Here is a 26,093-nt window from a genome sequence, read left to right on the forward strand (position 1 = left end):
CAGCTTTGCTTTCCGTCCTAGTGACTGGTTTTTCCTGACTGAGCAAGAGGAATAACGATGACTGCGGTGGGGGGCTCTTGTTTATTTTATATATGCTTTATGTCCTTACGGATTTATTTGATCTAGTTTCAAATCACAAAGGCAATATATTAAAAAAAAAAAGTTGTTAACAGTCCAGGAGCGTATAAAGTAAAAAATAAGAAAAATGGGTCCTTCTCCCCTGCCCCATATGCATGTGTATATATACATGAATACACTGTGGCGTGTATCCTTCTGGAATCCTTTTCTATGCATCCCCGTGCATATCAGTGTGCGTATACACATTTATGTCCATACTTAAACAGTGGAATCACCCTGCCTGCTGTTCTGCAGTTTCCCCTTTGTCGTTTCCCCTTAGTGTGTCATGGACACGCCCCCTCCCCTCAGTACTTCCAGGTTACCCTGTGTTTTGAACGACAAAATTTTTACGAATGGGGTTCACTTTGTTTAATCGCTCCCTTAGGAATGGGCATTCGGGTGGTCTCAACTTTTTTACCAATACACATGGCCATAGTGAGCAGACTCAGATGTGTGGCTTTGCGCCTGGGTGCTGGTCCTTCTTGAGGATCCCTTCCCAGATGTAGGGATGCCAGGTCGAAGGGTGTGTGAGCTCCAGGCTTTGGAGCCAGTAATCCTGTGTTCTGGTCCAGGTGGAGTGTGAGCTCTGGCCTGACTCAGATAGAATCCCGTCTTGGTTTCCACCAAGGCGGGCAAAGCAGCGGCACCCGGAGCCCCCGAGCTTGGACAGAGCTAGTTAATGAGCATGATGCTTCTCCCTGCTGTTTCACCCTTTCCAAACTTTATGCTGCTAACAGTTTTCAAATCTTGACTTCTGCCTTACTCCAGGATGCCCAGTCTGCCCCGAGAACAAGGCCAGTCATGGTTTTCTTTCCCACTCACCAGCTGCCTGCATTTGTTTTCCTTCTTAGTGTTTTGTTAACCTTTGGACTTCTAAAAATTGCTGACAAGATCACAAGATTAGCCTTCTTTGATTCCCACTGGCTTAGTTTAATTTGGTCAGTTCTGTGACGCCTTGTCTCAAGCTCTTTCCTGGCCAGACTACCTTGGTCATGAATTCACCACAGCCTATAAATGCATGGCTGCTGCACTGACAGCTTCCCGCGATTTTGGTCACATACCGGGAAGCAGCGAAGAAGGCTGGCTGACCACTGGGCATCCTTGTGACTTCATTGTCCTCACTTCTCTGGGTCAACAACGATTTCTGTTAAGGGGCTAGACAAGTCACTTAAATTTTTCACTAAAAATTTTCCAGGTAGTTTTTATATTGTTTGTTTGTTGTTTAGTCGCTTGTTGTTTAGTTAGTTTGTTGTGTCTGATGCTTTGCAACTCTTTTTACTGTAGCCCGCCAGGCTCCTCTGTCCATGGGATTTCCCAGGTAAGAATACTAGAATGGGTTGCCATTTCTTTCTCCAGGGGATTTTCCTGACCCAGGGATTGAACCCCCGTCTCCTGCATTGCAGGTGGGTTCTTTACCACTGGGCCACCAGGGAAGCCTGGTTTGAATATTAGGGAGGGGTTATTTTTCTGGCTGCATTTCGCATGCCAGTCTCCCTCAACTCCATCTCCCATCTCCTGCCCACCCTTCTCCCTACCATGATAGATGTCACTCACTGATTGAATGATTGATTGATTGATCCTGCCCTTTTACCGTAGAGCCAGGGGCCCCCGGTGCTGCAGAATTAGAGCCAGTACAGCTGTGGGCTTAGTAAAACCTCCAAGGGCCACAGTTGAGAAGGAGTACAGGGAATGCAGAGATGAATGATACCCAGTTCTGTGGAGTTCTTGGGTTTCTAAAATGATAGAAGAAAGTTAAGGCCTAGCACAGGATTGCCAACCTTTTGCTTTTTACATAAAGGGCACAAAAACCTCCTCAAAACATATAAGATACAGTTACTGTTTTCTTACAAAAGAGAGGCTTATTTTGATACCCCAGAAGTAGAAAAGACATAATCTAAAAATAAAGCAGAGTACTTTACATAGGTAGATTTTAGCTTTCTAGAAATTCAGTGCACTGTTTTCTTTTTCCCATTTTACTGTGGACCATTAAAAACTTGGTCATGGACCTAAATGCCATTTAGAGACCCCTGTTATTTATTTCAGACTGCTAGAGTCTGAAATTTTCTTTTTTTATGTTTTGGTGGAAAGTACTACAAAGCAAAAATTTAATTCCTTTAATCCAGGTAATATTGTATATTGGTGTTGATGTGTTCTAGGATGAACATTTTATTTCATTAATTTCATTATTTTTGCATGATAGTACTGGTTGATCATTTTGCAGAATAACACAAAGGGGTTAATCAGTTCAGTTCAGTTGCTCAGTCGTGTCCGACTCTTTGCCGCCCCATGAATCGCAGCACTCCAGGCCTCTCTGTCCATCACCAACTCCCAGAGTTCACTCAGACTCATGTCCATCGAGTCGGTGATGCCATCCAGCCATCTCATCCTCTGTCGTCCCCTTCTCCTCCTGCCCCCAATCCCTCCCAGTATTAGGGTCTTTTCCAATGAGTCAACTCTTCACATGAGGTGGCCAAAGTATTGGAGTCTCAGCCTCAGCATCAGTCCTTCCAATGAACACCTAGCACTGGTCTCCTTTAGGATGGACTGGTTGGATCTCCTTGCAGTCCAAGGGACTCTCAAGAGTCTTCTCCAACACCACAGTTCAAAAGCATCAATTCTTCAGCGCTCAGCTTTCTTCACAATCCAACTCTCACATCCATACATGACCACTGGAAAAACCATAGCCTTGAGTTGAGGACCTTTGTTGGCAAAGTAATATCTCTGCTTTTGAATATGCTATCTAGGTTGGTCATAACTTTCCTTCCAAGGAATAAGCGTCTTTTAATTTCATAGCTGCAATCACCATCTGCAGTGATTTTGGAGCCCAAAAAATAAAGTCTGACACTGTTTCCACTGTTTCTCCATCTATTTGCCATGAAGTGATGGGACCAGATGCCATGATCTTAGTTTTCTGAATGTTGAGCTTTAAGCCAACTTTTTCACTCTCCTCTTTCACTTTCATCAAGAGGCTTTTTAGTTCCTCTTCACTTTCTGTCATAAGGGTGGTGTCATCTGCATATCTGAGGTTATTGATATTTCTCCCGGCAATCTTGATTCCAGCTTTTGCTTCTTCCAGCCCAGCGTTTCTCATGATGTACTCTGCATAGAAGTTGAATAAGCAGGGTGACAATATACAGCCTTGATGTACTCCTTTTCCTATTTGGAACCAGTCTGTTGTTCCATGTCCAGTTCTAACTGTTGCTTCCTGACCTACATATAGGTTTCTCAAGAGGCCAGTCAGGTGGTCTAGTATTCCCATCTCTTTCAGAATTTTCGTACTTTGCAAATTGAATAGGTACCTGTTCTCATGGTGACTCCCTGTCTACTGTCATTCATTCTTTCTAGTTATATGCTATTCATCTGCTATTATGGGCTGGCTCTGGGGTGTAGCAGTGAACTAGCCAGAGTCTCTGCCCTCTTGGAGCCCACATCACAGGGACAGATACACCTATAAACAAATAACATAGATTCAGGTTGTGTTGAGTGCCATAAGGAAAATAAAGTAGTGTAAAGAAAGTAGTGTAAAGTAGTGTAAGAAAGTAGCGTAAGAAAGTAGTGTAAAGTAGTGTAAGAAAGTAGTGTAAAGAAAATAAAGTAGTGAAAAGAGAATGACTTTGGGAGGAAACTTTTAGTTAAGGTGTTGCAGCAAAGATGACTCTGGTGACATTTGAGCTGAGGACATAATCAGAAAAGATCTAGAGAAAAATGTTCTAGAAAGAGGGACTAGTAGGTATAGAAGTCCTGGGATGGAATGAAGTTGGTACATATAAGAGATGGAGAGAAGGGCAGAGAGTAAAGGAGAGAGTAGAAGCAGGTAAAGTAGGAATGTAGGCTGGGATCAGACCACGGGGTCTGTAAGTCGGTGGGGAGAGGGGAGGCTTGTAAGTCATGGTCAGAGATTTGGAGTTTATTCTCACTGCAGTGGCCAGTGTGGATGGACTTGAGGCAGAAGAGGCATTTGATCTAAATTTTGTATTGAGAGGTTCGTTCTGCATGTGTGGAGCATGGGTTGTGTGGGCACAAATGGAAAAGTCACACAGGCATGCTGGAATTGAATCTGGCAGCCCTTAATCAGGGGCGAATGAAGAAATTGCTTGGTCTAGAGGGAAATAGGGGACTCCCCTGTTCATAAAAATGGAGTTAGTGAAATTCCTCCTAATTACTATTTTTTTTTGACTCTTCCTCACTTAGGCTGAAATTTCTCTTGAGATTTATACATTGGTCTTCTAAGTACCCCACAAATTCATTTCCTTTAAAGCTATCTTGCAGCCACCTAAATGTTCAACAGTAGAAGAAAGGTAACATTTACTCAGTGGAATGCTTGACTTACTATCTAGGAGCATGCTGCTGCTTCTGCTAAGTCTCTTCAGTCGTGTCCAACTCTGTGCGACCCCATGGACGGCAGCCCACCAGGCTCCCCCATCCCTGGGATTCTCCAGGCAAGAACATTGGAGTGGGTTGCCATTTCCTTCTCCAATGCATGAAAGTGAAAAGTGAAAGTGAAGTTGCTCAGTCGTGTCCGACCCTCAGCAACCCCATGGACTGCAGCCTACCAGGCTCCTCCGTCCATGGGATTTTCCATGCAAGAGTACTGGAGTGGGGTGCCATTGCCTTCTCCGATCTAGGAACATAGAATGATATTTTTGTTGTAATGAAAATTGAAGAAAAGATGTAGGTTTGTGAAAACACTTGATTTTGATGATTAAAAAAGTGCCCGTAAGAAAAAGTCAGCAAAGAAATATACCAAAACTGTGATGATTCTTTCGAACAGTGGATTATGCTAGGGTGACCAGAAATAACTTACCATTTAAACCACAACGCTTTTGAGCACTCTTAAAATGTGTGTGTATGTGTGTGTGTGCTATTAATAATTAGAGTGACCCATATAAGCCAGTACTGATTTGACTAACCCAGGCCATATGGTCATCCTAAGTATGGATGGTAATTTTACTTCTCTGTTTTTCAAATTTCCTGAATTATACCACTTTAAATTTAATTTGAACTAAAAAATGAAAAATAGTTCTTTTGCTTTAGAATATTTACTTTCAGAGGTCAGAGAGCATTTCTTTGGTCTCTCTTACTTAGTCTGTCCTCCTGACCATGGGGAAGGACCATCTTGGTCTCTTTCAAGCTGGGAGGCTTTGATGCTGTGATCATTTTTCCCCCTGAGATTTTCAGAAAAGAAGGAACTATAATAGCACTTGCAGATTCCAAGATGACCTTTTCCTGTGATTGATGGATTATGACCCCAGTAGGCTCAAAAATGACCCAAGGACTTGTTTGGATTATTTGGCAGACCTGGTCTTCTTTTTTTTTTTTTTTTAATTTCCCCAAACAGTTTTCAAATTAGAAGTTAGTTTGGGGGATCTGCCTTTTAGTTTTTTCTACTAAAGTGTTCCTAATAGAAATTTGTATTTGACTGATTTGTGTATAACCTCATAGTAGTGAGGTGTAAGGGCTTCCCTGGTAGCTCAGCTGGTAAAGAATGTGTCTGCAATGCAGGAGACCCCGGTTCAATTCCTAGGTCAAGAAGATCCCCTGGAGGAGGGTATGGCAACTCACTCTGGTATTCTTGCCTGGAGAATCCCATGGACAGAGGAGCCTGGTGGGCTACAGTCCATGGGGTCGCAAATAATTGGACACAACTGAGTGACTAAGCACAGCACAGCACAATGTGGTAAAGGATGACAATGTATTGGACACTTACAGTACCAGGAAAAAAAATCAGAGAGGGATTTTTTTAAATAGGGTAATCTTTTCAAACTAAATATATATTAGAATCAGTGCCACAGCTTCCCTGGTGGCTCAGTGGTAAAGAATCTGCCTGCTAATGTAGGAAACATGGGTTTGATTCCTGATCCAGGAAGATTCCACATGCCATGGAACAGCTAAGCCTGTGCCCCACAGCTCTTGAGACTGTGCTCTAGAGCCTGGGAACTGCAGCTACTGAAGCCTGCATGCCCTGGAGCCCGTACTCCACAACAAGAAAAGCCACCACAGTGAGAAGCCCACACAGTTCAACTAGAGAGTAGCCCCTACTCTCTGCAACTAGAGAAAAGCCCATGCAGCAGTGAAGACTCAGCACAGCCAGAAATAAATAAATAAAATTATTTTAAATAATTAAAAAGAATCAATGCCAAGGGATCATGGCACTGATATGTATCTCCATGGAATATGGGGGAGGTTGTACTGTCTAGTTAACGGTAAAACCTTGAACGAATCAGTTATTCCTTTGCCTTTTCCACGTTCAGATACAAGAAAACAAAATACCTTGGTTAAGAAAATGGTGAATGTGCTCCTCCAACTGTTCACTATCTTGTGGAGGAGGGAAGAACTTGATCAGACAAGACAGGCCAACGCCCTGGACCAGGTGATAGGAAGCCGCCTGTCTGGTCCCACCTTTCCCTGGAGTCCCACTTTCTACCACCTCTTGATCCCAGCCACAGTGAGCCACTTCCTGTTCCTCAAAGTGATTTGTAACTTCTTGCTTCCCTGGGTAATCAGACCATTCCTCTCACCAGGAACCCGCCTCTGGCATCTCACCTCCATCATTAGGGCAACATGGACGTGGCAGCAAGACCCCCTGGGCTCAAATCTCAATTCTTTGGCTTAGTAGCTGTATGACCTTTGACAAATTACTTGCTACCTTCTTGGTACTTAGTTTTCTTAAGTCTAAAATGGCGCTAATATTCACATCTACCTCATAGAATTTTTTATGAGGATACATGTAAAGTGCTTAGTACAGTAACTGTTGGCAGAAGGACTCTCTGGGTGTTGATTATTATCATTATCTTTTGAAGTCTGGCCCTTCCTTTAAGCCTATGCCCATTAACCAACATGGGATTTAGGGACGCAGACCTAGGTTTGAGTCTGAGCCCTGCCCCTGTGTGTTGGATGGCCTTGGGTGATTATCTTTCAGTAACTTCTTTGAATGTCGATTTCCCCATCTGGAGCACAGTATGTCACATGGTTTCTGGGTGAGTCATGTGTGAAGCATGTACGAAGTGCCCGGTTTCATCCTTGACACCTGGAAGACAATCTATATTTTCCATCCCTCCCCCGCTATAGCACTATGTCACCTGATACCTTGTACCTGCTTGGTTGCATTTCTTCCACTAGATTATATCTTTTTAAGTTTTGTTTGTTTCTACACAGCATTAATTGATTCTTTTATTTGATTTCCTCACTCATCTGTTCACTCAGTCATTTTCTTTATTTATGCATTCTCTTTCATTTGTTCAAAAATCATTTATAAGCACTTGCTAAGGGTGACCGGCCCGGGAATCTACCATTGTTCCAGCTCGAGTCCAGGAGAGAAGTGTCGAGAGCCTGAATCAGGCTGGAGACATTGGAGGCTGCGAGCAGGGAATGGGCTTAGGTGGCATTTAGAGAGAGAGGATGGTCAGGGCTTGTTGACCAGCTGGATTTGTAAAGTAAGGGAAAGGAAGCAATCAAAGATGGTCTCTGGGATTCTTGCTTGAGTCAGTGTGTGGATACTGACACCATTAACTAAGCTGGATGGCATAGGAGGAGGGAGAACCGGCTGTATTCTGGGGGCGGGCAGGAAGAGGTGGCATGCGACAGCCAGCCTGGATGGGACGCGGTCAGTTTGAGGTGCCTGAAAGATGTCTGGATGGGGGTGTGCACAAGGAGGCTCTGACTGTGGCCTCCTTTGGGTGTGAGATGGGGGTGGTGGCTGAGACAGAGAACGAGTGTGGGGCAGCAGAGATGAGGCCGTGGTAACCCTTTGGGAATTGCGCTGATTAAAGCGGAAGGTGAGTGTGAGTCTGTGGCTTCTGCTGGGAAACCAAGCGTAGTGCCTCACCACGAAAATTGCTCAGATGCCTCACCAAGCACAGGCCATTCGCCATCTGCAAGTTAAGACCAGCCTCTGGTGTCAGTGTGGAGGTGGGGAGAAGAACACCCTCTTCCCCACCAGGACCTCACTCATCACCTGCTGGGCCTGAGCTACCATGAGTTTCTATCTTCTGCCCCTGCAGCATGTCTTACAGAACCCTTCTCTTTAAAAAAAAAAAACAAAACACCTTTATTTATTTTTTAAAATGCATTTATTTATTTTGGCTATATTCTGCAGCATGTGGGATCTTAATTCCTTGATTAGGGATTGAATATGTGCACCCTGCATTGGGAGCGCAGACCACCAAGAAGTCTTGAACCTTTCTTGAATAGATAGATGCTGTGGTCCTTTTCTCCTAGCAGCCGTGGGTCAATGCTTGCTCTCTTGTCCAGTTGGATATGCACAACGGAGGAAGCACACCAACAACCACTTCCTCTCATACCCCCTTCTGCTGCTGCTCTGTGCCTGGGCCACCTCCACCTGTGGGCTGTACCACGTCAGTAGCCTCCCAACAGACCTCCCTGCTTCTGCTCTGGCCCCTGATAGTCTGTAAGTCAGATTATGTCTCTCACCTGCTAGAAATGCCCGCAGGGTATCCAGATTCTTCACTAAGGTCCACAGGGCGCCTGCCTTCCTTTCTGAGCCCGTTTCTGTCTTCCACCAACTCCATCCCCATGGCTTCCTTGGCTCCAGGTAAGCCAGGCTTGTTCTGCCTTGGGACTTCGGCACAAGACGATTGCTGCTCCTGGAGTGTTTAAAAATTGAAGTACAGTTGATGTACAATATTATATGTTAAAAGTATACAATGTAGATTCACAATTTTTAAAAGTTATGCTCCATTTATAGTTATTATAAAACATTGATTATATTGCCTATGTTGTACAATATGTCCTTGTGGCTTATTTATTTTGTACCTAATAGTTTGTACCTCTGAATCCTCTACTCCTGTCCTGACCTTCTCCCTTTCCTCTCTCTAGTGGTAACCATTAATTTGTTCTCTATATCTTTGATTCTGTTTCTTTTTTGTTATTTTCACCATGCTGTGCTAAGTCACTTCAGTTGACTCTGACTCTGCGACTCTGTGGACCGTAGCCCGCCAGGCTCCTCTGTCCGTGGGATTCACTAGGCAAGAATACTGGAGTGAGTTGCCATTTCCTTCTCCAGGGGATCTTCCTGACCCACGGGTTGAACCCATGTCTTATGTCTTCTGCGTTGGCAGGCAGGTTCTTTGCCGCTAGCGCCACCTGGGAAGTCTGTTATATTCACTGGTTTTGTATTTTTTAGATTCTGTGTATAAGTGATATCATACAGTATTTGTCTTTCTCTGTCTAGCTTATTTCACTAACATAATATCCTCTGAATCCATCCATGTTTTGCAAATGGCAAACTTTCATTCTTTTTTATGGATGAGCTGTCCATTTATTGGATAACTCTCCTTCTTCTCCCACTCTGATGTAAGTGAACCCAGGACGTGGTCATTGTCCCATCTCTGATGACTACTGCAGTACCGGGTCTTTCCTAGATTGATGGACTAGCCAGGCCTTCCCCTCTACACTGGGGTGAGAGGAACCTGAGCTTGCTTATTGGGGAAGGAGAAGGGACTAGTGAAAAGAAAGAAGCTGGAGTTATTAAGGACATGGGATAATTGAGGGACTGACGTATTGAACAAGGTAGGGAAGATAAGATCATGAAGACAGGGAAGAGTTTTATGTTTTGTTTTTTTTTTTTGAGACTAAGGGAAGTGGGTGAATTTATGGGTAGATTTCAAGGTAGCAGAAGACCAAGATGAAGAGTATAAACCTGATGGTCTTACTGTTTGATGAAGTGGGAGGTACAGTTATCAGATGACAGAGAAGTAGACCAGGAGGAGGAGGAGGCTGCTGGATGAGATATAATGATCTGAAGCTGCTGGATGAGTGGAGGGACTCCTGAACCCTGGAGGATCCCACCTAGGCTGGAACTCAGAACCTGGAGATGAAGCCTGTCACAGAAATGACTGGATTTTTCTTCTATAGTGAACAGGACAAGAGAGAAGTGGAGGAGACAGAGGCTATGCTGATCCGTGTTTGGGGGACTGGCAGATAAAAGGGGCTGTGTGTCAATGGAACAGGAAAATAAGGATGCCGGAGGGGAGAAAACTTGAATGGTAAGAAAGTGAAGTCCAGAGCAGGAATAAGAGGGTAGGATCAAAACTTCTGGTGGCTTTCCATTCAAGTGGAAGAGCAAATTGTATGACAATGAGAAAGTGAGAAAAGGAAGGGTTGGCTGTGGTGATCAGAGAGACTTTTGGTGTTCTATTTCAAAGAACAGTTCCTGGTTGGGATGTGGCCACATGATTGACAAATTATTGATAAACAAAGGATTAGGTTACAGGAATGAAGAGGAACAGGCTAATAAGGTGAGACCAGGGCCCGTTAGGTCATACTTTGAATGAGGTCCTCCTTGGAGGCATCAGGAAACAGTGGCAGGGAACACACAGAGGAGGCCTCTAAAAATGTAGAAATGAGAAGCAGGAGTCTAGGGAGAAGGAAATGATGCTGGGAGGTGAGGAGAAGGGAGTTGGATCCCATGCCTAGGTTCTGGGTGCTTCTTGGCAGTTATTGTCTGGAGATGACAATGACCAGGGAAGTTTCGTTTCTCCTCATCTTGAGAAATGGGAGTGCTGAGGAAATGAGCAGCCTCAACCTGGGAGGGTTACAGGGAAGAGAGTGGAGAATCCAGGACTAAGCTAAGCTAAAGCTGCTGAGATAATGCAAGTGTGAGACATTTGCTGGCTTGAGACTGAGGGTTCCTGGGGCATGGTGGAAGACAGGGTTAGAGGAAGAGATGACAAAGGTGGGAGGGGGTCAGAACCAGGTAGGGATGGGGAAACCACAAGGGCTGGGAGAGATGATGCCTGGAGGGTCTTTCTCTTGGCAGATGTGGTTCGCAGGATGATTGACACTAGGGGTATGAATGAAGGGTTTTAGATAGTACTCTGCTTTTTTTTAATGGCTTTACTGTGATATCTGCATACTGTACAAGTTCCCAATTAAAATATACAATTCAGTGGTTTTAGTGTCTTCATAGATAGGTGCAGCCATCACTACAGTCAATTTTAGAATATTTTCATTACCTCATTTCATTGTCCTTTAGCTATCACCCTCTGTAACTCCAATCTCCCTTCTTTCACCCACTGTCCCCCGCCCCAAGCCTTAAGCAACCCCAAATCTCTTTTCTGTCTTTATAAAGTTCTCTATTCTGGATTTTCATGTGAAAGGAAGTTGCATAATATGTGGACTTTTGTGCCTGGCTTCTTTTCACTTACCATGATGTTTCCAAGGTTTATCTCTGTTGTAGCTTGTGTCAGTATTTCATTCTTTTTTATTGTCAGATAGTATTCCATTGTATAGATACACCACACTTTGTTTACCCGTTTGCCCATTACTGGACATTTGGGTTGTTTACCCTTCTTCGCTATTATGAATAATGCTGATATTTATATACCAGTTTCTCTGTGGACATTTGTGTCATTTTCTTAAGTATATACCTAAAATGCAATTGCTGGGTCAAATGGTAACTCTGTTTAATTGTGTGAGAAAATACGAGTGTTTTCCTAAGGAGCTGTACCACTTTATATTTCCACCAGCAATATATGACAGTTCCAATTTCTCCACATTCTTGCCAACATTTGTTATTATCTGACTTTTTTATTCTAGCCAGCCTAATGGAAATGAAGTGGTATCTCACTGTGGTTTTGATTTCCTTTCCCCAGTGATTAATGACATATAGCATCTTTTCATGTATTTGTTGTCCATTTGTATCTCTTCCTTGGAGGAATATCTATTCAGGATCCTTTGCCCATTTTTGAAGTAAGTCTTTTTAGTTTTTTTTTTACAGTTTTGTTGAGGTTGACAAATTTTTAAAATGTACAATATGGTGATATATGTATACATTGTGAAAGGACTTCCCCATTGAGTTAATTAACACACCCATCATCTCACTTATTTACCTTTTATTTTTTGGTGAGAACATATAAATTCTATTCTCTTAGAAAATTTCATTTATACAATGCCTGTTTTACTTTAGATCCTTAAGTCTTTTTATTACTGAGTTGTAAGAGTTCTTTATATATTCTGAATACAAGTTCCTTATCAGATAAATGATGTGCAGATATTTTTTCATTCTGTGCTTTGACTTTCACTTTCTTGATGGTATCCTTTGAAGCACAAAACTTTAATTTTCATGAAGTCTGTTTTTTTCTTTTGTTGCTCATACTTTTGGTATTATATCTAAGAATCCTTTGCTAAATCTGAGGCCATGAATATTTACCTGTTTTTTGTCCCAAGAGTTCATAGTTTTTGCTCTTGACATTTAGGTCTCTGGTCCATTTTGAGTTAGCTTTTATATATAGTATAATGTAGGGGTCCAACTCGGAGAAGGCAATGGCACCCCACTCCAGTACTCTTGCCTGGAAAATCTCATGGATGGAGGACCCTGGTGGGCTGCAGTCCATGGGGTCGCTAAGAGTTGGACACAACTGAGCGACTTCACTTTCACTTTTCACTTTCATGCATTGGAGAAGGAAATGGCAACCCACTCCAGTGTTCTTGCCTGGAGAATCCCAGGGACGGGGGAACCTGGTGGGCTGCCGTCTATGGGGTCACACAGAGTCAGACACGACTGAAGCGACTTAGCAGCAGCAGCAGGGGTCCAACTTGATTCTTGGCTAGCCTCTTGTTCCAGGAGTATTTATGAAAAAGGCTGTTTTTTCCCCATTGAATGATTTTGGCACCCTTGATGTAATCAGTTGATCATAGAGGTATGGGTTTATTTCTGGACTCTCAGCTCTATTCCCTAGATCTATTTGTTTATCCTTGTGCCAGTCCCACACTGTCTTGAGTACTATTACTTTGTAACAAGTTTTGAAATCAGGAAATAAGAGTCCTCCTACTTTTTTCTTCTTTTTCAGGGTTGTTTTGGCTGTTCTGGGTTCCTTGCAACTAGATAGGAATTTTAGAATTGCTTTGTCAGTTTTTAACCAAGAATTCATCTGGGATTCTGATATAGATTGTACTGAATTTGTCAAATAGTTTGGGGGAGAGTTGACATATTAATAATACAAAGTTTTCCAATCCATGAACATGGGATGTTTTTCCATTTATTTAGATCTTTAATTTCTTTGAATAGTGTGTTGAGTTTTCAGACTGTGTTTTGCACTTTTGATGCATTTAATCCTAGGCATTTTATTCTTTTTTAAAAAAACGTATTTATTTATTTATTTGCCTGTGCTAGGTCTTAGTTGCAGCACAAAGGATCCCAGGTCCTCTGCGTTGGGGAGTGCAGAGTCTTAGCCACTGGACTACCAGATATTTTTTCTTTTGATGCTCCCCATCAGGTAGTATTTTGATGGGAAGTCCTCATATCAAGTGAAGGGGTAGAGTGAGTGGAGAGTTGAAAAAATGCCTCTCCAATTGTTGACAGGAGAAAAGAGCAGGGCATTTTCTGTGGTTCTTCAGGAGGCTGTGTGCTTAGGTCTTTCGTGGTCTTGTGGCAGGGCGCTGAGGGATACATCAGCCTGGAAAGAACTCCATATAACCAAGAGCGCGTGGTTTTGTGCTGTGGGGGATGGGAATGAGTAGGTGAAGACTGATTGCTCTTGGTTACTAGAAATGCAATCCAATTGGACTAACTCACATTAAATATTTAAATCACTAATATCCCTCCCCCAACTTCTGAGATTTATCAGCTTTTTCTACAAGGGGAAAATGAATAGCCCAGATGAATCACTAATTAGGAGAAACTTAGTAGCATTAAAGAGGAAGGAGACTGTTCGGGAAGTGTGAAAAATATTTTCAGATTTGATCTCGAAAGTTAGGGTTGTTTTGAGGAGAGAGGATGTCACAGCACAAGTTTAGAAGTCCAGTCTTACCTACTTGTCTGCTCTAGTGGTCACCTCCTCTCTCCTTCATCTGCTTTTTACGACTTTCCCCCTTGAACTCTGTTTATCCTGATTGTATTTTGCTATCCCCCAGTGACTCTCCTTAGCATGTGTATGAAGGGAAGGAGAGGTCATGCACATGCTTGTGTTTGGAACATCCGTAAGTCGAAGGTAGCACTTACCCTAAAGGTCTGCAAAATAGTTGTGAGGCTAAAATGTTTTATGTATATATATTTTTTCTTGTTTCTGGATTTCAGACCATAAATTTGGCCTAGCGTCATACTTATGACCATAAATGGAACCCATTGTAGAGATTATGTCTTAGAGATTAGCAATTTAGTATTTCATTATTTTATGTATTACGAACCAGTAATTTTTTTAGACTGCTCATTCTCTTTAGACTCATTAGAAAAGACTCTGATGCTGGGAAAGATTGAGGGCAGAAGGAGAAGAGGGTGACAGAGGATGAGATGGTTGGATGGCATCACCAATTCAATGGGCATGAGTTTGAGTAAGCTCTGGGAGATGGTTAAGGACAGGGAAGCCTAGCGTGGTGCAGTTCATGGGGTTTCAAAGAGTTGGACATGACTTAGCGACTGAACGACAGCAACCGTCTTTAATATATTTGTGAGTATTTGCATGATAAATGCTGGGAAAATTTAATCGTAATTTTGTCTTTCCAGACAAAAAAAATGATAATTTTTGTCTTTAACTGAATTTCATATTTCATCTTATTTTTCCATTTGAGTTTTGCCTTTATAAAGCTCTAAGATCAGACTGAGCAAGAGCAATGTGCGTCTGGTTTACGGATGGTTCTGCACACCTTGCTGGCCCTCCTCAAAAGTGCATGGACGCCCCACTTCTGTCCATTCTCATGTTTTGGTGCAGCTCTTTTTTCTTTTTTGTTGAGCTCTTTTGGTTGCATGAATTGGTATCTCCCTCAAGCTCGAGCAAGAGGTTGTTTATAGTAAGGATGCTGTGCGTGGGAACCGGAGACCCTGGGCACTTAAGCCCCTGGGGAAGTAAGACCTCTGAGTTATGGTGCCGGCGCAGGCAGCCATGTGCACATCAGCAGCTGAAGTTGGCTTCTGCAACCCAGCTTTTCTGGTGACCAGTTTCTTTAATATCTCAAGAGATCTTTTATCTACATCATGACTTCTGTTTAAGTATAAGCTCTGGTCTGCAGAACTCCAGTTAAAGCACTGTTATCTCTCCATTTTCTCACCATCATTTCCTAGCTTCAGGACCCAGAGAGCTGCCAAGTCTTGGTGTTTCCTACTCCAGATGCTGAGAGGAAGCTGATGCCAGCCCTCTCTGCTTTCCACTCCAGGCCATGCCTCTGGCACCTGGCTAACCTAGGGATGGGCTTCTCCGGGGTCCGATGCCCATCCCTGATGCTGTTTTCTGTGTCTGAGGAGGGCCCCCCAGGTGATAGAAAACAGGGTACCTGTAGAGCCGCCCCCTACAGCAAGACCTTGGCCAAGAACTTCCCCCAGAGGAAGGGAGAACTGTGCCCTCCACCCTGCAGTCCCCACCACAGACCTGCAAAGGACATAGTTTCAACGAGAGTTGCTCTGGGAAAAACTGGCACTAAATTAAACCTTGAATTTTAAATAATCCCACTGATGGTATATCCTTAAATAGATGAAAATAAGAAGTTAGTGATTTTTTAAAAAAAATTTGAATAGAAAGCTTGTTGAACGTTGTAGGAGGAAATGAAACAAACACAGAAAGTGAAATTAACTGAGCTGCCCCACCCCAAAGGGGGAATAATAAAAGTCATTGAATACATTGTTTTATTTTCTTTTTAAAAGTATATAATGTCCTTTTATCCCCCCACTTTATTGATGTGAATTGTGTTATGAAGGTAGCATCTCTTCCTACATTTGAATCTGCTATTTATTTAACATGAAGTAAAAACTTCTATAGTTTGTGTTTGAGTCATCATTTCTTCTGTAGAATAACAAAAATGCAACCAAGTATTGATAGATTTTACAGATCTAATTTGCATGTTGAACGATTCATGAATCTGTCAGCATTCCATCTAGTAAGCAGAGAGAAGCTCCAGAGGCCTGCAGAGAGGGAGAGGTTTTCAAAGCAAGACAAAGAAGCCATAAACAAACAAAAGGATTATTTCTAGTTTAGGTAACCTCCCTGGGGGGACAGAAGGGGATTACCTCATCTTCCTTTGGGGGATCAAAAGAGTGACCTCATTGGGCTGACTAGAAAATTCCACACTGATTAGGATTGCAGTCTTGGGAAAGGTTGTAATGGCAGTGCATGCTGAGTCTCTTCAGTCGTGTCAGACTCTTTTCAACGCCATGGACTGTACCCCACCAGGCTCCTTTGTCCATGGGATTCTCCAGGCAAGAATACTGGAGTGAGTTGCCATTTACTCCTTCAGGGGATCTTCCCGACCCAGGGATCAAACCTGAGTCTTCTGTGTCTCCTGCATTGGCAGGCGGGTTTTTTACCACTAGCACCACCTGGGCAGCCTTGTAATGGCAGACTAGTTAGGAATTAAGTCTTGGTTTGAGCACAAGTAACTCCATGTTGGGCCTGTCATCTCTTTTTTTTAACACTTCTGATAAAATTATAGAATTTTTAAATGTTTGCATTAGCTACAAATTTAGAATCATTCTACAACTGCTCAGCAAGTTAGTTTTTAGAAATTTAAATCAAAATTCTGTAAGTAAAATAGCAATTAAAGATGTACTCTTGTACAAGAAAATAACAAAAGATGTTAACCTAAAACCAGAAATTAATCTTTTGATTTAGTATTACAAGTTTGTTTAATTCATAAAAAGGATTTATCTAGGATTCTTTCAAATAAAAATACATGCATTAAAAAAAGAATTATGGTGTTTATTTTTAAATGACTATTACTTCATAAAGTGTAAAATTATGGAAAAATTCAAACAATATGGAAGTGTATCAGTGGACAATAAAGCTCTTTGCCCCCTAACCCCACCCCTATCCCACTATCCAGGTTTAAAATATTAAAGCTTGACCATGTGTTCTCTGTGATGTTTTGGAGCAGGTTTAAACTTCTTACTACTACTACTACTACAAAGTCGCTTCAGTTGTGTCCGACTCTGTGTGACCCCATAGACGGCAGCCCACCAGGCTCCACCGTCCCTGGGATTCTCCAGGCAAGAACACTGGAGTGGGTTGCCATTTCCTTCTCCAATGCATGAAAGTGAAAAGTGAAAATGAAGTTGCTCAGTCATGTCCGACTCTTAGCGACCCCATGGACTGCAGCCTACAAGGCTCCTCTGTCCATGGGATTTTCCAGGCAAGAGTACTGGAGTGGGTTGCCATTGCCTTCCTATTTTTACAGTTTGACTTGGTCTTTAGCATCTCAGGGTAGCCAGTGCCCCATGGGAATTGCAGAGTCCCTCTGCCTTGGCTGGGAGAGGTTGGAAAACTCAAGCCCTTTGGAGAGAATTAAATTAAGACCCAAACCATTTGTCTACATCACACAGTTATGAAGGCAGTCTTGGGCAATGAGAAGACAAGGGTTGGGAAGTGGACTTGCCGTCTCTCCCTTCCTTTGTGACCTGGGGCAACTTAATCCCTCCTTCTGTTTTCTTAACCTGTGAAGTGTGTGCTTAGTCACTCATCCAAGTGCAACTCTGTGTGACCCCATGGACTGTAGCCCACCAGACTCCTCTGTCCATGGAATTCTCCAGGCAAGAATTTTGAAGTGGATTGCGATTTACCTCTCCAGGGGAATCTTCCCAACCCAGGTCTCCTTCATTGCAGGCAGATTCTTTACTGTCTGAGCCACCAGGGAAGCCCTGTAAAGTAAGGACATTTAAATCTCTTTCACAGGATGGTTGTGAAGTTTACACAAGGAAACACAGAATGCTTTGCTGGAGAAATTCAGCCAGTTGGGGATACAGAGAATATACAAAGGTTGTGATGCAAGTGAGGTTAATGCCAGCAGGGAATCGCGTAACTCACTGAGTAATGGGGGCCAAGAGCTGGGGCAAGAGCTGATAAGTGATTTCTGGGCAGCATCGTGGAAGAGGAGTGGGACTTGGCAGGAGGATCTGGAAGGGGTCAAGAACCCACCCAATCATTGTTTCAGCCAAATCCCCAGATGGATGCAACCCATGGCCTACTTCTCCAGTGATGCAGAGATTCCTTCAATAACCAGGACTCTTTGAGCTGCTCCTCCTTCCACCCTCTGCCCCTTTGCTCATCCCAGTCCCTCTGCCTAAAATGCCTTTTTCCTGTTGCCTTCTGGGCTAAATCATGCCACTGTTTAGGCCTCAGCTTAAGTACTTTCTCAGTAACACTTTCCCAGGTGACTTTCGCGCACCTCCCTATTTAGGTTTGCTCACCTCCTGCAGGACCTCTTTCCTCTGCCTGCTTTGGGTTCTCTCCTCCCCAACACCACTTGGGACTGGAGGCCAGAGCTGGTGTTCTTGCTTCCTCGTATTCCCTAGGGTTCCAGGGACGTTGTTAGAGATTCAGGAAATACTTGTGGATGATAATCACCTGGAAAAATGAGGTCAGATGTACTTTGTCCAAATAAAGGCAGATTCTGACCTTGCAGTCATAGCCACCTTTCCATGGTCAGGTGCATGTCTGTAGTCAGGGGATTTAATATTTTTTGGGGGTGCGGGAAGGGGCAGGGAGTAGGTGTTCACTCCAATGAGCTGTTGTAATAAATGAGGGTTTGAGGAACAATAGACAATCCTAGGGACATGCAGGGTCTGGAATCAGCCGATAGGCTGCCTGCATCGACTGTGGGTCGGAGTCAAGGTTCCAACCTTTGTCCTTCTTGAGGCCACACCATCTCTTATCTGAATTCTGGAGTAGTTTAGATGTCAAAGGAATGGGCTGGTGATAGTGATACTGGGTTGATAGTGAAACCATCAGGGCCGCTCTCAGTGGTGGATCTCTGGGTATCTTTTCATCCTCTCCGTCTCAGTGCTAACCAGCATGCCCTGCTGTGCCTCATGGCCCCTCTGCTCCCTGACATCTCCAGCGCCTTCTGATTTTCCCAAGATTTCGACTCTGGCCTGACTCTGCCTGATCTTCAGTTCGAAGGCCTGTCGTCATCCAGCTGCCTTGGTCTTGCCATGTCCCAAACGCCCAATCGTTTGGGTGGACCGAATGAAGGTGGACCGATCTTCATTCTGGTGTAGTCTGCAGGGGCTGGGGTCTGGGAGGAGCACAGGTACACTTTTCAGCGACCCAGAGGGCAGGTGCTCAGTGAGAGTTTGGGCGGGAGGCCCTGAGGGGCCTATCTACTTCTGTATGGAGGTTCCAAATCACCAAGTGTTGTATCTTATTTTTCAGATTGATCGTGTTCTGTGTTGAAGATGTTTCCAGAACAGCAGAAAGAGGTATGTCTTAAGAAATCAGAAAATAAAGACTTCATGTGCTTTGACTCACTGCAGGTTGGATCTTCGTTCTCTAACCATAAATCTGTAGAGGAAAGTCAAGATACCATAGGGCATCATAGAAGGGGGCTAATGAGAACAAAGCATTTGTCTTCCTGCATCCACACCCCCTCTCCCCAGCATCGCTGCAGCCATCTTGGCCCTTATTCTTTGGTTCCAGTGGCTGCACTTTCTCTCTGCTCACTCCCATCCACTGTTTCTGAAAGTATCGTTGTCCATGACTCAGAATTCTCCCAGGCTCTGCTCCCTGCTTTGCTTTGAACAGTCTCCCTTTGGCCTACTGTCTCGGGTTTTCTGCTCTGTTACTTAATTCTGAATTCCCCCACCTTTGGTAACAACCCGGGGTGACTGTCTGCCACTAGTTTCAGTTTTGTCCTGCTTGTTGCCTCTTAGATCTCTGGGATTGGTTTCACATAATCTGGGGAAGGCTGTCCCTTCCCCATCCCAGCCTGGCCTCCCAGGCTTCCGACCCCAGCTTCCTGAGTTGCTCTCTGGCTGAGAGATGGGTAGGATGACCAGCACACCAGCCCTGGGTTGAGTGGTCTCCTTCGGAAGAACCTGTTTGTCTGCCCTGCTGATTGTAGTACACATGTCATTACTAGGTGAGCTGAATGAAACTCAGTAGTTTCATTGGCCCTTTCCAGGTTCAATCACATGTGTACACACAACAGTTCCGTGTATACACACATGGTCGCAGACACAGTCAAACATGGCTGCATGGTCCTTATAGTTTGCTTTGCCCAAATGTAAAACCCTAAACAATCCATTTCAGAGAATCCTTCCAGAAAACTTCTTTGCTAGATCTCTCCTTCTTTCTTTCAGCCCCGTGTTTGAGTTTAGGGTCTCTTCAGTAGTCCAGCCCACTTCCACACTTGTAGTCCAGGCTGCCCCCTACCCCATTTTCAAAGTGTTTTTGTTTTTTAGCTTTTAAAAATTGGTATAACATGTGTAAATTGCAGTAAATGCATAAAATGCCCTTATCTTACGTATGCAGCTCAGTAGGCTTTCACTTATGTGTACAGCTGTGTAACCACCACTCAGATCAAGGTATGGATGCTTCCAGAACCCCAGAAGGTACCTTGTATCCCTTTCCAGTCAGTCTCCCTAACATCCTCACAGAGTGAGCTCCACACAATACCATGACCAGGGATGTTTTTTCCTTGTCCTCGTATTAAACAGTACTGGGACCAAGCTGCTTGCCTCAGGAAACACCTTCTCTGTAAAGCTGGCCAAACTGCAAGTCCTCACACTGCCATCACTTCCAGTAGTGATTTCAAGTTCAGGGGTTCCCCAGACCAGCTTCAGTTTTGATTATTCCACAAGAAAAACTCACAGAATTCACTGAGAGCAGTTACATTTGTGGTTATAGTTTATTACAGAGCAAGGATGCCAGTTAGGATCAGCTGAAGGGAGAGGTGCAGAGGGTCAGCCTGGGGAAGGGTCCAAATGCAGAGCTGCTGGGTGTGACAGTAGCTCTGCTCTGTATGGTAATGCCTAAGAGAAGCTCCCCGGAGCCTTTGGTGTCCAGAGATTTCTCTGAGGCTCATCCTGCCTGCTGGAGAAGACTCTCGAGAGTCCCTTGGACTGCAAGGAGATCAAACCAGGATATTCAGATATTGATCTCAATCCTAAAGGAGAGCAACCCTGAATATTCCTTGGAAGGACTGATGCTGAAGCTCCAATACTTTGGCCACCTGATTCGAAGAGCCAACTCATTGGAAAAGACCCTGATGCTGGGAAAGATTGAAGGCAGGAGAAGAAGAGGGCGGCAGAGGCTGAGATGGTTGGATAGTATCACTGACTTAATGGACATGAACTTGCACAAACTCTGGGAGATAGTGGAGGACAGGAAGGGCTGGTGTGCTACAGCCCATGGGGTCCCAGAGTCAGACACGACTTAGCGACTGAACAACAACAACACATCCTGCCTGCATGGCCAATCTTTAGTGTCCACTCCTCCTGGGATCAGGTCTTTAGTCTCCAGTTCCTCCAGAGGTCATAGCTCATACAGTGTGACCTTAAGCCTCCAACATATTCACATTGTTAGACTGTCCTGTGGTCAAAGCCCAGGCAAACAAAGATACTCTTGTCAGTCAGGACATTCTGGGGGCCTAGAGATCACCTCCCAGTATTCAGAGGCAGAGGCCAGACCTCCCTTCAGGTAAGCTGAATGCTTCATTACACACCTGTATTGGCCTGAGCTCTGGGCAGGCTATGCCAAGGGAGCAGGGCTGTGCTGACAGCCAGCATTATTCCAAAGGCACATTTTAAAAATTGTTTTCTTGGGGGGAAAAGCTACCCATGAAAGCAACAGAGACTTTTTTTCCAGTTAGAAGAAGCGTTTCTTTTTCTTTTTGACTTGGCTGGTTTGATGTTAATTTTTAGTTCATTTCAGTTCATAAAAACTAGACACAAATTTTAACCGACTACATAAAGAAAGCATTTTATTGACCTTGTGAAAGTCCTTTATTATAAATAATTATGAAATATTATGACATTTATAACCTTAATGTTATTATAACATTAATGTTTCTCTGGTGGCTCAGTCAGTAAAGAGACCACTTGTAATGCAGGAGATGTGGGTTCAATCCCTGGGTCGGGAAGATTCCCTGGAGAAGGAAATGCAACCCACTTCAGTATTCTTGCCTGGAGAATCCCATGGACGGAGAAGCCTGGTGAGCTACAGTCCATGGGGTTACAAAGGGTTGGACATGACTGAGCACATAGCACACACAGAGTGTTAATGCAGCTGCATAACGTTAGAGAATTTTAAACTGGAAAGTCCTGCAACTGAAAAGGAAAATACCCATAAGGAGAAAGAGGTATAATGCCTAGAAATTTACTTTGGCCTCTGTTAGCAAGAAACCAGCACAGCAAAGCGAGATTCTCAATGTGCCATAGCACATTCATGTTCATCACATATCAGTTCATTTTCCGCATGTGGTCAGAGTGACTTCCTGGCTTCTAACACGTTGCTCTTAGAACAAAGTACAAATTCCTCAATGTGGTTTCTAAGGCCCCAGATGATCTTACCCTGGTTCTTTCCCCAGGCTCGTCTCCCACGCTTCCTCCACCCAGCGCCCATCTCACTCCTTATTTCAGGGACTTTGTTCTTGCCTGGAGAATCCCAGGGACAGCAGAGCCTGGTGGGCTGCCGTCTATGGGGTCACACAGAGTTGGACACGACTGAAGCGACTTAGCAGCAGCAGCAGCCCTGGGCTCCTACGCTTTCACAGATGTTTTTCCCACTGATTTCACACCTCTTTGGCTGGCTGACTCCTCCTTATTTTTCAGGCCTCAGGCTTATAAGTCAAGAAGAGGCTTTCCTCAAGCCTCAATTATCAAGGTATTTTTATCTCAGCACCTACCCAGCAGCACCCTGGAGTCAGTGCCAGTTAGCAGTGGAGGAGGTTTTGGTGGAGACTTTAAATATTCTAGTGGCTGGTGGCTGTTTAGTGGAAAAGAATTCAATTCCCCCACAACTGGGTGTGTAAGGGCTGAATGCAGTATCCCTAATTATTCTAGAATCTGGACCCAGGGGGCAGTGTGTGTATAAGCACTTGGCACTCAGTGCCCACAGGAGACGTTGCTAATTAATCATGAGGTTGGCACATGAATTGAGACCTAGTTACCATTCTTGTTCAAGATGCACACTGGGAAACTCCCTGGCAGTCCAGTGGTTTGAATTCCATGCTTTCACTGCTAGGGCCTGGGTTCAATCCCTGGTTGGGGAACCAAGATCCCACAAGCCATGCAGTGTGGCAAAAAAAAGAAAGTTTAAGATGCAGATGGCCCCGGGCTGACATCTTGGTTCCACCTAACTGGTAGTGCCAGCCTAGAAGTTTGGTAAATTTTTCTTTTAAAGATGGGGGGGTAGTGGGGAGTCAATTGCACTCTCTCGTTAAAATAGCTTTATTACTGCAATAAATCTAGAGAGAGGAGAGCAGGGAGGGAGAGGCTCCCTTGTTAGTTAAACATGTTCCATTTGCACATTGGTTTGAATTCCCACGAGAGCAGTATCCGTGCTGATGGATCTTCCCCATAAAAAGGCCTTGGCACTGGGCCATTGTAAAATTAAAATGAATTCAGATTCATTCATGCATGCAGCTTTAATTTACAATTAAAATATTATGGTTACATATTTTAATAAGAATAATTAGATGGACCCAACTGAATCAACTCTTCTGTTTAATGAGACAGAACCCAGAACCCTTATGAAAAGGCAGGTGGCTGTGACAGGAAACACGTTTCAGACAGTGTTTTTTGTGGAGTCAGGCATTTTTGTTCTCTGTATATTTTAATGTCCAGAATGAACAGTTTGAGTTTTCTACATTACTAAGGCCCTTTGGCTCCAGCTACATGGAGCTCATTTTATGTGATATGTATATAAGCAGTTTACAGTCTTTCATGGAGTCTGACATTCTAGCCCCTCCAAGAAACTGGGTTTGTTCCTCTGCTCAGGGCTTTCTTGGTTTAAGTGAGACAGTGTGTGTGACATGTGTGTGTGACGTGACAGGAAGGGTGTGCTGAGACCTGTTTTGTGTGTGTGTGTGTGTGTGTATGTGTGTGTCTCCCCAGCTCTCCTGAATCATGATCTCTGAGTTCAACTTCTAGAGATTGATGCCTTTTGGATAAGAGTTTTTATTCCTTCAAAATGTACATTATTGGATATAAGGTCAGTTACCATTTATTAGGGCTTCACTGGTGGCTCAGATGGTAAAGAATCTGCCTGCAGTGCAGGTTCGTTCCCTAGTTGAGAAGATCCCCTGGAGAAGGGAATGGCTACCACTCCAGTATTCTTGCCTGGAGAATTCCATGGACAGAGGAGCCTCGGGCTACAGTGCGTGCCATCACAAAGAGTCGGACACAGCTGAGCGACTAACACATTGCACTTCACTTCACCATTCATTGACACTTGAGTGACAATAAATCCATTAGCTCTGTGGCAGGAGGTACGCTGAGCAGAGCAGAGCAGAACCAAAGTGGGTCTGGGAAAGTCCCAGGCCCTGTGAGGACCCAGCCACTCAGGCCCCTGCAGGGAGAGTTAGGAGGGAGGTGCTGCTATTTTGGATGCGTTGGCTCTGAGCTTGACACTTGGATGTCCAAGATACACTTAGACTGATGGTAACATTTTGGGCTTGCTCTAGGAAAGCATTTTTTAATGTTGATTTCTGATTGGAAACTGACTAAGCTGGAATCCACGAATAATATTAAGGAATATCCATAAGCAAGACCTCTACCTGGTGTCCTGTGATGCTGGGGACTTTTGAAGGGAAGCGACAAGACAAGACATGACCCTTTCCCAATTGCCAGAAATCAATTTGTTTTCCCTTCCTCCTTTCCTCCTTACATATGTGATATGGTATAATAATCGGGGAAACTGGGTATATAGTTTCCACATATCCCATATAGGATATATGGGAATTCTCTGTTATCTTTGAACAGTTTTCCTGTATGTTTAAAACTGTACTAAAGTAAACAATTCATTTTAAAACAAATAACATTGAATTTTATGTGCTCACACATGAAGATTTCTAAAAGATTGTACAATGAATAAACCAAGGTATGAAGCAGTATTTACAGTGTGCTTCCATTTGCATTAAAAATTATATATTTCATGTATATATATATACAGGTGGCTTCCCGGGTGGCTCTGGTAGTAAAAAACCTGCCTGCCAGTGCAGGAGATGTAAGAGACTCAGATTCAATTCTGGGTTGGGAAGATCCCTTGGAGAAGGAAATGGCAACCCACTCCAGTATTCTTGCCTGGAGAATTCTATAGACACAGCAGCCTGGAGCTCTACAGTCCATGGGGTTGCAAAGAGTTGGACACAAGTGAGCACATCCATATATAGACACTGCTGCTGCTGCTGCTGCTGCTAAGTCGCTTTAGTCGTGTCCGACTCTGTGTGACCCCATAGACGGCAGCCCACCAGGCTCCCCCGTCCCTGGGATTCTCCAGGCAAGAACACTGGAGTGGGTTTCCATTTCCTTCTCCAAAGCATGAAAGTGAAAAGTGAAAGTGAAATCGCTCAGTCGTGTCCGACTCTTAGTGACCCCATGGACTTCAGCCTACCAGGGTCCTCATCCATGGGATTTTCCAGGCAAGAGTACTGGAGTGGGGTGCCATTGCCTTCTCCGATATATAGACATATATATGCTATTTATGTATATAATATTATATATATGTGCACATATATATATGCTATATCCATATATATGCCAGTTATATATATATATATATATAATATTAAAAATAGATAAAAGTCCTAGATAGGTAGACAAGAAACTAGGAGTACAAATGGAGGGGGACTTCATTTTCATGGTGTTATCTGAATTTGCGATTGTATCTTCTCTCTCTAGTAACATAATATTTTATTTTTATAATAATGAAAAAAACTTATTTTCCAAAGGTAGATAAGTATTAGGATGTCATTGTGTTAGTGGTGTTAGTACCGGCTGAACTCATGGGTAGCTCTTCTAGATCCACATTTCTGACTTATTTTCACTTTCAGGCGCCATATGTGTCTCTTCGTAGAGCACTCCTCTTGAGATGAGTTCCATCCCTTTTTCTCTTCCTCTCTTGCTTCTCTTCTTTTACTGGTTTTAACTTTTCATTATAAAATTTAAACATATACAAAGTAGAAAAATATAATGAACCCTTATATGCTTAAGGGTTCAACAATTAACACATTATTAATTCAAGACCAAGCCCCACCCCTACCCATTTCCTTCTGCTACCACTCGGTGAATGATCTGAAATGAATTTTAGGCATAGTGT

The 26,093-nt window shown here is 43.6% G+C and overlaps 1 protein-coding gene across 7 annotated transcripts in view; it reads left to right on the plus strand.

Annotated features, from left to right (window-relative positions):
- SNX10 (sorting nexin 10) overlaps window positions 1–26,093 on the plus strand; it is a 67,170-nt gene that overhangs the window by 17,898 nt on the left and 23,179 nt on the right. For 6 of the 7 annotated variants that reach the window (XM_086396348.1, XM_086396349.1, XM_086396346.1 and 3 more), the window contains one exon: window positions 19,209–19,255. In XM_086396348.1, coding sequence (XP_086252474.1) covers window positions 19,232–19,255 — 24 coding nt within the window. In that variant the 5' untranslated portion in view covers window positions 19,209–19,231. Of the gene's footprint in view, window positions 1–9,990; window positions 10,122–19,208; window positions 19,256–26,093 lie in introns of those variants that run through there. The other variant, XM_086396352.1, reaches the window with a different exon arrangement.

The sequence above is a fragment of the Bos grunniens genome, chromosome 4, assembly GCF_055505025.1.
Source record: "Bos grunniens cultivar Pamir isolate PY7600 chromosome 4, Bosgru_T2T1.0, whole genome shotgun sequence".
NCBI classification, from domain to species: Eukaryota; Metazoa; Chordata; class Mammalia; order Artiodactyla; family Bovidae; genus Bos; species Bos grunniens.